Source organism: Sipha flava, unplaced genomic scaffold (assembly GCF_003268045.1).
Source record: "Sipha flava isolate LNK unplaced genomic scaffold, YSA_version1 169_pilon_pilon, whole genome shotgun sequence".
In the NCBI taxonomy this organism is placed as follows: Eukaryota; Metazoa; Arthropoda; class Insecta; order Hemiptera; family Aphididae; genus Sipha; species Sipha flava.
Genome location: NW_020271881.1, coordinates 91,624 through 103,628, shown reverse-complemented (window position 1 = coordinate 103,628; position 12,005 = coordinate 91,624). Strand labels below are relative to the sequence as shown.

Genomic DNA, 12,005 nt, shown 5'->3' with positions numbered 1-12,005 from the left:
CTTTCATTGAGGTTAGCAAGGAAGGGGGGAATTCGAAACCCTGCGTTTCCCAGTGGCGGAGTGGGTCCTAGTGACCTCCTGGACTGAAATACAGAAAAAAAGCAAAAAAGGGGCAGGGGTTGCCCCGATCTTTATAGCGGAAACCTATAGTTCCGCACCTCCGGAACGGTTCCCAGTTGGTCTGGGGTCATTAAATTGTAATCCCACTGAGTTATGACCAACTCGAAATGAAGCTTTTGGCAAAATGAAGGGGCTTTTGTTTCCGAATGGAAGAAATTACTCTGTAGCCATAAGAACTCAGATCCCCTTGGGTCTGGGGTCTCTAATTCCAATACTTGCTAAGTTGGGCTTAGAAAAGAAAAAAGTGGGGGGTGGTATACTGACCGTTGAGTAGCAGATATACAACGCGCATGCGCCTTATTAGCGTGTTATTCAGTCGTTTCATTCTAATCAGTCGGTCACTGACTAAATATTTTTGTCGTACCCTCAGTAAAGAAGTTTTACTTCAAAAGAACTTTCATAAATCCGGATAGTCCGGATACTTCGGCAAATCCGGATAATTCAGATATTTGGATTTTATGCCCATCCCTAGTAGGATTATTAATAATTTGTACTGGATTATGATAGAATATTTTTAGATTTTTGTTATAAATAAAATGTAATACGTATTAAGAATTAAAATAATATAATAAAACTGATTTGGTGTTATTAACATTTAAATTTATAATATCTAGGCTATATATGTTTTTCAAACACCTTACTTACCTAAATCGACACTTAAAATTGATTTCGTCAAATTCTTCCAAAGGATTTGATTGATCTCTAAATAAATTTGGTCTAGGTAAATGATACAAAATACCCAAAACAAATTCATCATCGGAAATAGATAAACTTGAATTAGAACTTGACATTTTTATTATTTTTGGTTATATCTATTAAGAAAAAAATATAGTAGGTAGGTACGACCAACTACAGGGTACAGTGACGATGTAGTATGTACTAGGTATATAGTCGTACTACCATTGATTATAAATAGTTTTTATCAATGGTACTACTGACACCTGAATATGTATGCGTGATAACTATAGAATTATCAAATGATTAAAATTTAAAGAGCCAAAATTGGCACATTAGATTAATGAGCGACTAACTTATATTTTAACGGCACGATAAAAAGATTGAACGTTTAAAGATTGCTTAACGGATGAATAAAAATTTAATCATTCGTTAGCACACTAACGGCTCGTTAAACGTTTAACGGATGTTCATGCAACCCAGAAATAGTGTGTATGGTTACACAATATTGTGTAACTAGCTTTAGGCAAAGTAAGAAAATGTATTTATATTATTTATGTATATATCATTTTTTTTTTTTATAAAACTTTAACTTATAGAAAAATAATGATATTCAATTTTATATATTTATTAGTATATTGCTATTACAGATAATTTATTGATAGTTGCATAAAGTTTGTGAGTAACATTTTAATGGAAAAGCATATATTTTAAACACAAATGACAAATATTAACTCGTCATATTTTTCATTGGATAAATACTAGCATTATTCCCTAAATATTGACAGTTATATGTAATTTGTTTTAAGATGTGGACTTTTTGTCTATTATAAGACTTGATATAACAGTGCAATAAAAATATGTACATTAAAACATTAAATGAACATATGTGTATTGTATACACATGTCCATACTTAAATGCTAATAGAGAAATTTGTTATTCGTAATCTCAGTTATTGTGCATATTACCAATAGGTTATTATTTTATATAGTATAATATATACAATCAATGTTTATATATAGTGTTCAGTTTTTGGAACTATGAACAATACCTAGGAAATATACAAATTATGTATATTACCTAGTGATTAAAACATTTTTTAAAAAGCCTAGGCATTAAGCATAATGACGAATTATCCATACTTTTGATAACATATATATACAGTGGAATCTCGATAACTTGAATCGGTTAGGAGCAAAAAAAAACAATTCGAGTTATCAAAAATTCGACTGATGAAAAATCTCGATTACTCGAAACGGCAAAATAAATTCGAGTTACCGAAATTTTTTTTTTTATTTAAAAACACAAAGACTTAATTTTATATATCTACTAATAAGTATATTGTATTAAAATTTAAAAAAAGTATAAAGTAATAAATTGTATGTCATAAAGAAAATACAATGTAATGAATAAATTAGAATTATTATTTAAAGAAATCTGATATTTTTGATTGTTTTTTATTGTTTTACCTAAATCTAAAGTTATCAATAACATTTAGCACGGAAAAAATCTCTTCTCTAATTTCTCATTGTTCTTGAATGTATTTACATACAACCTGTAAACTATCTAATGCCTGAGCAAGAGTAGTTTTAGGCAAAGCCATATTATATCGTTAAATTTATAACTGTACTTTTTAAGCATTAGGTTAATACTAGATTGATAATATTAAGTGATTTTCAATTATGATTATTGTTATTTATAATCATATACTTAGTTATTGACCTTTGAGTTATCGAGGTATGTATGTGTTATATATTGTTATATAAATTTGAGTTATAAGCCAAAATTCAACTATAATTAATTCGAGTTAGCGAAATTCGAATTATCGAGAAAATTTATCACGCAGATCATATATTGTAAGGCAGGAGCCAAAACATTCCTTCGAGTTATCGAAAATTCGGCTTTTAGAGATTCGAGTTATCGAGGTTCCACTGTATTTATGTATTTACAGTAGTTATAAGTTATTATATGTTTATTATTTTTATATATTATTTCATATTAGGTAATATTAATAACTATTATTATATAAAACTCTTTATTAATGGAATTATTAAAATTATAAAATTTTACAAAATAAATTTAAATATATAATACAATCATTACAATTCAAGTATAAACTACAAAGAAATAATTGTATAAATATAAAAATAATGGGATTTCAGAAAATTGAGAGGATGTTATAAAAAATTACAATTATAATAATATTACAAACATAAATTACATACCTAAAATTAACTATCAGTCTCAATAAAATAATGTAAAATTCATCATTGTAAAAATAATAATAATAATAAGACAATAAATAATTTAAAATTTTTATAATTATTAATTGGTAATTTTTATAGTAACTTAATTATAACCATGGGCGCCAATTAGGGTTTTCAAAGCATAAGACATCTGAAAGTATAGCTTTGCTTAAGAGATTAGGAATCTGAAAAGATAATTTACATATTGCATGATTAAAAAAATATTTTGTGTATTCTTAGACTAATGTTAATACCTGATTTTGTATTGAAAAATGTTCGAAATCTTTAAAGTTATTCAATATATGATTAAAATTATGTTCAACTGCATCAATTGTTTTTTGGTTATTATCCATAAGGCCTTGATTATTTTTCTGAGATTCATAAGAAAAGAAAATTGTACAATTAATAATTTTTTTTTTTAAATTATAAGTTTACAATTGCATAGTTAGTTTAACATACAGAATATACTATTAATAATAAATGTTGATTTCTAATTATTATACAGTAAACAATATTTAAAATAAAATATGTATTCAGTTTTTAATACTGATACACATTATCGCATTATATAACAAAGGTTATGAATATTATAAAACAATCATTATTTTCTTCATAAAATTTAACTTAAAATATTTAATATGCTATAATGTATAAATATAACGATTTATTTATTAAAAGTAAATGTATTACTTTGAAAGCCCACGTTTAATATAAATTTAAATGACTTATGCCCATAAGTTAATAGATTTTAACTATTTTGTTTCTTATAGTTCAGATATTTTAAAATATTATATCTCTTGAATAATGTCTAAAATTAAGTATAATAAATGCAATAAAATTAATTTAATTGATGATAAAAAAAAACACCACGAGTTACATATTTTATGAAATTGAGATATTAGTTAAAACGAACCATAGTATACTATAGTCTATACCAAAAGAGAACGGTCACTTTCGCGCATACAACTAACGACTGTGGCAGTGCCAAACCCAAATTTCCCCCACCTTGATAGCTGACGTTTGTCGAAGACGTTGACGATCTTGTACGATTAGCGAAACGTATGGCTGCTTTAATAATTACTAATTACTTATTAGTATTGCGCTATACAGCGATCGTAGTGTATTGATGTTGTTTATCTATCACTTGACATAAACACCGCCCATTTACGGTTCGTTGGTTGGAGATGCGCAGCGACCGACGAAAATCAGCCGGCCGGATTGACCGTTCTCTTTTGGTATAGACCAGGGTGTATTTAGACTTATATACTTTTAGGGGGGGGGGGCGACTCAAATTTTTTCTTTAATTCAGGCTTAAAATTTACAAGTAAAATTTTTGGTAGTATTTATATCAGGTGAATCCTTAATATTTGAGGTTTTTTTTTTTTTTTTAATCTAATGCTGGATCCACTCAGAATGGTATTTTGTGTAGCTCTTTTTTAACACCTATCTGTGTTTTAAAAGTTTCGCTTGTGTTTCATCTAATTTTTCACTAAGTATGGACTGGGTCTTCAATCAAAATAATATATATTATTTATCGTTATGGGACTTATAAATGTTATAAGCAATTGAGCGTTTAACGCTATAAATAATTTAAACGTTATTCAATTTAAGCGTTTAAACGTTATACAAATTTAAACGTTTAAAAAATTTTCCGTTTACCGCTATTGACAATTAAAATATTATGAAAAATTTAGCTTTTTACGTTATTTAAATTAGTGTAAAATTTTAAACGTTTTCAAATGTAGTAATATTATAAGATAAATCATAATTTTTGTTTCTTAATAAAATACCCATTACTTATATAAAAATTGTCTTGGTATAAAAATTCTTGGGGGGCGATTTCTCCCTCAACCCCCTCAAATACGCCACTGAGTGATGCCCAACCATTTTCCTTTGGCGGGCCACTTTGGTAAACAATTATCTTCAAGCGGGCCACAAAGTATAAAAGTACAAAAATAATTTTATGTATTGGACTTGTTTTCTTATCTTTTACTGTCTATTGAAAAAATTTTGAATTGAGGTACACATTAATTTGATCAGTACGTTATTTTAAGTACACGGGTGATATCGATATTTAATTGTAAAGTTTCCGTATGAAAATGTCAGACAGAAAAAAATGCAAATATAACGATGATTGCCGAATTTTTAATGAAAAATGGTCTATAAATTACTTTTTCATTGAAGTTAATGGAAAAGCCGTTTGTTTTGTGTGTCATGAAACGGTTTCAGTTTTTAAAGAATTTAATATCAAACGACATTATGAATCAAAACATCAAGATAAATTTGGCCATTTAAAATGTAAGCAATTATTTTCGATATAATTTAGTTATAAAAATTTAATATAGTACCAATATATTATTTTATTAGGAAAATTACGTGTTACTAAGGTAGAAGCATTCAAAAAACAAATATCCTCACCCAAAATGTTTCAAATTTATTTAAACAACGAATTAAACAAATTTTGTACAAGCGAGCTATAAAGTAGGGAATTTAATAGCTAGTGAAAATAAACCTCTCAGTGATGGTGATTTTATAAAAAAATATATTTTAACTGTGGTTGAAGAAATAATACCTGAAAAATTAGAACTTTTTAAAGATATAAGTTTATCACAAAACATAATTACCAGACGTATTGAAAATATAGGAAATAACATAGTTACACAATTACAGAAAAAAGCACGAGAATTCAAATATTTTTTGCTGGCATTGGATGAGAGTACTGATATTATTGATACTACCCAACTATTTATAATTATACGTGGCATTGATATTAATTTCAATGTAACAGAGGAGTTGGCTTCTTTGGAAAGTATGCATGATCGAACAACAGGAGCTGATCAATTTTAAAAAGTAAATCTTTGTCTTCAAAATCATATGCTTGATTGGGGAAATTTAAGTAGCATAACAACAAACGGTGCTCCAAATATGATTATAATTGTATTTTTTGGAATAATTATTTAAACGAATTCATAAATTTAAATAAAAATAATATATGAAAATAAATAATTTAAAAAAATTTTCATACATTTTTAAAATTTTTTTTTATTTTAGAAAATTCGTAACGGGCCACATAGGATACCTTCGCGAACCACATGTGGCCCATGGGCCGCGGGTTGAGCACCACTGGTATAGACTATAGATGAATTGTCTGCATAGTAGGACTGAACTAAATTATTGGCTATTTTTGCATTTTGATTTTGAATTTGAACAATTTTTCTACGAGATCGAGATGAAACTTTTGATGAATTTCTCATTGAACACTTTTATTAATCTTAGGCATCTCTATACAAGAAAAACAAATATAAATGCATATCTATGTTCTAATTGATTCTATTATAATTTATCAATTATTAAATTATTAAAAAGTGAGCGGAAATATATTTTATTCTTATATTATTATGTCTCATTATTTGATTTATTTAGATACAACAAAAAAAAATCATATATAAGTATATATATTTATAAATGGTGTAATATATTGTGTGATTAAAAATATTGTCTACTCATATATTAGATAACCTGGAACTTAAGTTCTTTAGCAACAACATACTATTTATCCTTATTATAGCACCCTATGGAAATGCAAGCAAAATATGCTATGTAGCCCCATATTAAAAGATAACACACGCTACATTATTCTAATGTCTGCAGTCGTATCAATTCTATAGTAGTTCCTACCTACCTAAAGTATTTTTTTTTTTTTAAAGAATACATTTCAATGATAGTTCTAGTACACAACTTTAAAGTACAATATTAGTATAAAATATATATTATAGTAGGTACAATATAAAATTGAAGTACAACAATTTTAAAATTGAAATAAAATTAACTGCAATGTATTATTATATGTAAGTACATTTAAAAACAATTTTGATACCTATAAATTACTTAAAATAGTATACATGAAGGTATTATAGATGCTTAGATTTTTATTAATTTGTTTTATCATAAAATAAAATAAAACTTCTAACACCTATATGCCTTAGTCATGTGTTTTTATGCGTTGAGCGTAAAAACATCTTTAATTATTTTATAAAAAAAGTATAACTAAAGAATTTTTTACACCCAATACATAGAAACACACGACTCGTATATGTTTTTACTAATATCTCAATTTCATAAAATATGTGACTCGTGACGTTTATGCAATCATCGATTCAGTTATAGTGAATCTCAAGGGAAATCAAGGGCAAGAATTTTGTTCTTTATAATTAATGGTGCAAAATAAATGTACTTCTATAAACAAAAAAAATATTAAACAATATTTGTAATACTTATATTTAAATATATGTATTATGAAATAATTTAATAACATTCAACTTTAAAACGTTATTAATAAAAGGAGCGAAATTCCTAGATCAAATGAGATTCGACGGTGCAAGTTTGGGTGAATAATATAACTATATTGGTTTTTTGAACTTGAAACAATTGCTACCATTGCTCTTGAAAAAAAGATTCTGACCAAAATAAGCCTAAAAGTGTGGATCAAAGTTGTACATTTTACTGATTTTACTTGAATTACTTTTCATCAATTTTTGGAATTATTAAGAAAACTGTTTGGAATTTATAATTTAGAATCTAAAATACACTGTAATATATTAATAAATAATACGACTTATTTTCTTAAATTATTCAACAACAAAGCAAAAAGAACAAATATTTTATTTTAAAATGCCAGGATGTTGGAAACTGAATATGCAAACAATTTAATGGCATTTTTTTTGTTAAATGTTAATATATCATTTTTTTTAAACTGTGATACATTTTAATAAGTGTAAATATAATACTAAATATTAATATTAATTTAAAATTTAGAAAATTATTTAATATAATTGAATACATACAACATTGAAAGCAGCAATATATTCATCTTTTAATAATAATTTAAGCTTAGCACTTATATCATCAATACTGTGGAACAAACATTGGCCAGTTGCAGTTAGGCAATTTATCATTTGATATTTTCGATAAGGTGTAATAAACTTTGTTATGTTTGGTGTCATTCGAAAAGGTGTATTTTGATTTTGAGCTAATTTTCCTAGTAACATTTCATTACCAGCATGCATTAATATTATTATAGAAATCAATTTAATAATTTCCAAAAATAAAATAAAAAAATACTAACCGTTAACTTCATTTAAAAAAAATGTATAATTTAAAACTGCAGCCACTCCGCTATTTTTGTCTATACATAGCATTTCAGGTTTTAATTTGATTAAGTTAAATGCATATTCCAAAAAACAAAGCACCGAGTAATGTTCAATAAACTAAAACAATAGTATATATATACATATATATAAGGGTGATTTTTACTTATAGAAGATATTTTATTTTTATTTTCTTGAGTCAGGACCTCCTATTTAAAATTTGGGGATGATGACTCACCCTCTTTCCGTGCCACAAGATAGTTGAAAAATTACTGAAAAAGGGGTATTTCTGATTTTTTAAGTTTAACTCAAAAATTATAATACATAGAATAAAAATATACATAAATTATTAAAGAACATAATATCGACGCTTTAGTTCAAGACTGTGATAACTCAAATTATGAAACTACTGGTTCTAGAATGAAATAAACAACCTCTAGAGGTGAATAATGCAATTAAAAGTTATGCGTTATAGAATCGAAATCGTCGTAATTTTGCAGATAATATCATGCAGATAACTCAATTCTGAATATCTTTGAATTATTGTTATTTTAAACTAAGGCGTCGATATCTCAATAAGTTTTTATTGAATTATTGCAGTCTTGAACTGAGGCGACGATATTATCTATAACTTTTAATCTAATAATATTTCTTTTAGGTCCATTTTTTTTCTATAAAAAACATATATTACTAATTTTTTTATTTATTCAGCGAACATTTTGGTTTTACGGTTTTATATACTTACTATACAAATTGTTGAAGATATAATAAAATATTGTATATGAATTATTTTAAATTAAATTGTTTATAGGTAAGTCTTAGTAAAAATAACATTAGATTGATAGTTTTATTGGTACAATCGAATTCATACAACATTTACCAAATTCTTCATGAAACATTTTTTTTTTTTTTAATAAAACGTGTTTAATAGTTAATTTTCTTATCTTGAACCAAGTTACAATATCACCGAATAGAAGTTTTTTTTAATTTATATGATTAATATTTAATATTAATTACAATTTTATTTTAGAACCGGTGCATTTATTAACAGCTGGAGCAGAAAGTTTTCAGGTGAAATTTTTGGAATTTACTATAAATATGTCTACTATTAAACGAGCATGTGAACATTTTCGCAGTCATCTGAAGCTATTAAATCGGCGATCATTGATTTCCATTTAAATTATATAATAGTACACTGAAATTCTAAATTATTGCCAGATATGATAATTAAAGAAAATACAGATCGACTTTCTGTAATTGTTTCAGCTTCAAATGTAGAAAAACTTTTAAAAATTCTTGCTTTAATAACAGGTATTGGATGTACTTTAGAGTTTAACTTAATAAATCAGAAATGAACCTTCTTCAGTTATTTATCAACTATTTTAAGGCAAGGGATGGAAGTGAGTCATCATCACCAAATTCTTCATAAATTACTTCTTATATAGTATCAAATAAAATGGGGTTGGCATGAAATCTTTTAGAAAGGATCACTTTAATCTATATAGTAATAAGTAATTATCATCAATCACTAGTGCCGCAACAATAGGGGTCGCAAGGTATACGTTGCATTCTCTGGCCAGGTTTTATGTTTAAATGGGGGGGGGGGGGCTCATAAAAAGGAAAAATTAAGTACTCGAACTCGATTATAAAAAAAAAAAAAAAAACGGAAAATGTACATTCAATATTTCTATATTTATATAATAGATTGATGTTATTTTACAATCAAACGCCAATTAATGATGTTAAAACAAATAAATATCCGATAAAATTGAGACCACCAATAAGCTTTGTTTACATGTACGATGGTAATTCAAATTTGAAAATCAAAAATAGATTAATTTATAACTCTCAACATTGTACACATGCTATTACACGAATGGACACACAATCACATATCAATATACCTACTAGTCTATGACACAATCTAAATAGTAAATTTGTTTATCTTTATGATTATAATTATTTTAAAAGTACTAGAATTCTTCATGAGCATTGAGGATCTCAGCAGTCAGCAGTTCAGCACTTTGGAATTAAAAAATCTAGAAATACTAGAATGATATTGACATTGTGGTGATCCGGATATTGAATACTCGTTGTATTTGATAATTTTTGTGTGTTATATCTAATTTTTAACTTTTGTAAATGAGTCAAGGTTATTATTTTACTATCGTTACCTATCGTTTAATTAAAAATTCTGTGATAAATGATGAAACCCAAAGTTTTTAGTGGTTCGGCTAAAAGAAAAAAAAAATAGAGGAAAAACAAATTTTAAAAACTAATAAAAAAATTAAAATTTTTTTAAAGTAGATCAACATGAACAAAGTAAGTTTTATTCGAAATATTTCATTTTTGTAGTTTAATTATTTTTAAAAATGTTACAAATTGCAAAGTATACTCGTAACTAGACATATAGTATACCAATACAATAAATTACTGTGAATATTGTAGTCAGTAACTACTAGTAGTATGTCTAACTAGCTACTTTAAAAAGTATTTGATTACTAATATTCAAATATTGTACAATACTATATTTTTATATTATATTAATTTATAAAAAAAATATGATGAAAATGTTTTTCAAAAATTTATTTTAGATGAAAATGACCATTTAAAACATGGGATCAAATCAGTTATATTGGACATAGAATCATCTGCAATAAATGGTATTTAATAATTAATTTTAATTTTATTAACAGTTCTTTACATTTTCCTCTAACAAGATTAACTTTTACTCAATTTTAAATATAATAGAAAATTCCTTAGTATTTTATGCAATAACTAAGAATTTCATTATATGACAAATCTATTTATTTTTATCTTACTAACTCATTTTATTACACTTATTTATTATATTTTATTTTAATCAGTTTTTTTTTTGTTTTTCAGTGACAAATACTACACTTGATTTGATCTCAGAATACCCTACTGATAGAGGCAAATTCACTGACAACATTACCGATTTTTACTTAAAGAAACAAATCATCGCATATGGTCCATGTAAGCCAACAAACCAATATTTTTTGAAAAATGTCAGTTTGAAAAATGCTGGTCGTTCTTTTTTAATTGATTATTATCATTTGACTACTAAAACTGGAATGAAAATTCCAAGGCAATGTTAATGTTTTTCGGTTATAATGAGTAAGGTATACTGTGAAACTTGTTGGCTCTTTGCTAACAGATTGAACAGAAATTTTAAGTATAACTGAATTCATGGTATATGTGACGAGATTCGAAATGTTCAATGCTTTACAATAATAATGGACTCGACTCAAGATATCACAAAAGTAGACCCGGTTAGTTTAATTATAAGATATGTTGTAGTTGATTATGAAGAAAAATCTTTCAGAATAATGGAATCTTTTTTGGGATTTTATCCATTAATTAATCATGGTACTGAAGATAATGTTAATTTAATTTATGAATTATTGAATAACTTGGACATAAAAAGATGTAGAGGTCAAGGGTATGATGGGGCATCAGTTATGAGTGTTGCATATACTGGTGTCCAAAAAAGGATTTCAGATGTCGTATCAAGTGCTTCCTACATTCATTGCACAGTTCATAACCTCAATTTCGTTAATTCTAATATTGCTAAAAGCTCTCAAAAAGTAGCATTATTCTTTGATGTTGTACAAAATACATTTCTGTTCTTTAGCAAGAGTGCACCTGATGGACATCGTTGACTTTTGGTGAAAAAACTACAGATCAAATAAGAAATAAGGTATTAAAAAACTATGTGTCACTCGATGGGAAGCAAGACATAACACTGTGTATTCACTTAAATTTATATTTATGTTTTAAAATCTTTAACCAATA

General features: G+C 26.2%; 2 protein-coding genes across 2 annotated transcripts in view; one reads left to right on the top strand and one right to left on the bottom strand.

The window, feature by feature from the left end:
- Positions 1-3,078: 3,078 nt before the first annotated feature.
- The window catches only part of LOC112679841 (transformation/transcription domain-associated protein-like), a 45,207-nt gene continuing 36,280 nt past the window's right edge, over positions 3,079-12,005 (bottom strand). Inside the window, exons 58-61 of the mRNA XM_025549766.1 lie at positions 8,168-8,309; positions 7,887-8,080; positions 3,297-3,413; positions 3,079-3,227 (exon numbers count right to left, since the gene is read on the bottom strand). Of these exons, the coding sequence (XP_025405551.1) occupies positions 3,150-3,227; positions 3,297-3,413; positions 7,887-8,080; positions 8,168-8,309 (531 nt within the window). The 3' untranslated portion in view covers positions 3,079-3,149. The remainder of the gene's footprint in view (positions 3,228-3,296; positions 3,414-7,886; positions 8,081-8,167; positions 8,310-12,005) is intronic.
- Positions 10,778-12,005, top strand: LOC112679840. Its single transcript, XM_025549765.1, has 2 exons — positions 10,778-10,852; positions 11,076-12,005. Exon 2 carries the CDS (start codon positions 11,447-11,449, stop codon positions 11,870-11,872), a length of 426 nt encoding a protein of 141 aa, XP_025405550.1. The 5' UTR covers positions 10,778-10,852; positions 11,076-11,446; the 3' UTR covers positions 11,873-12,005.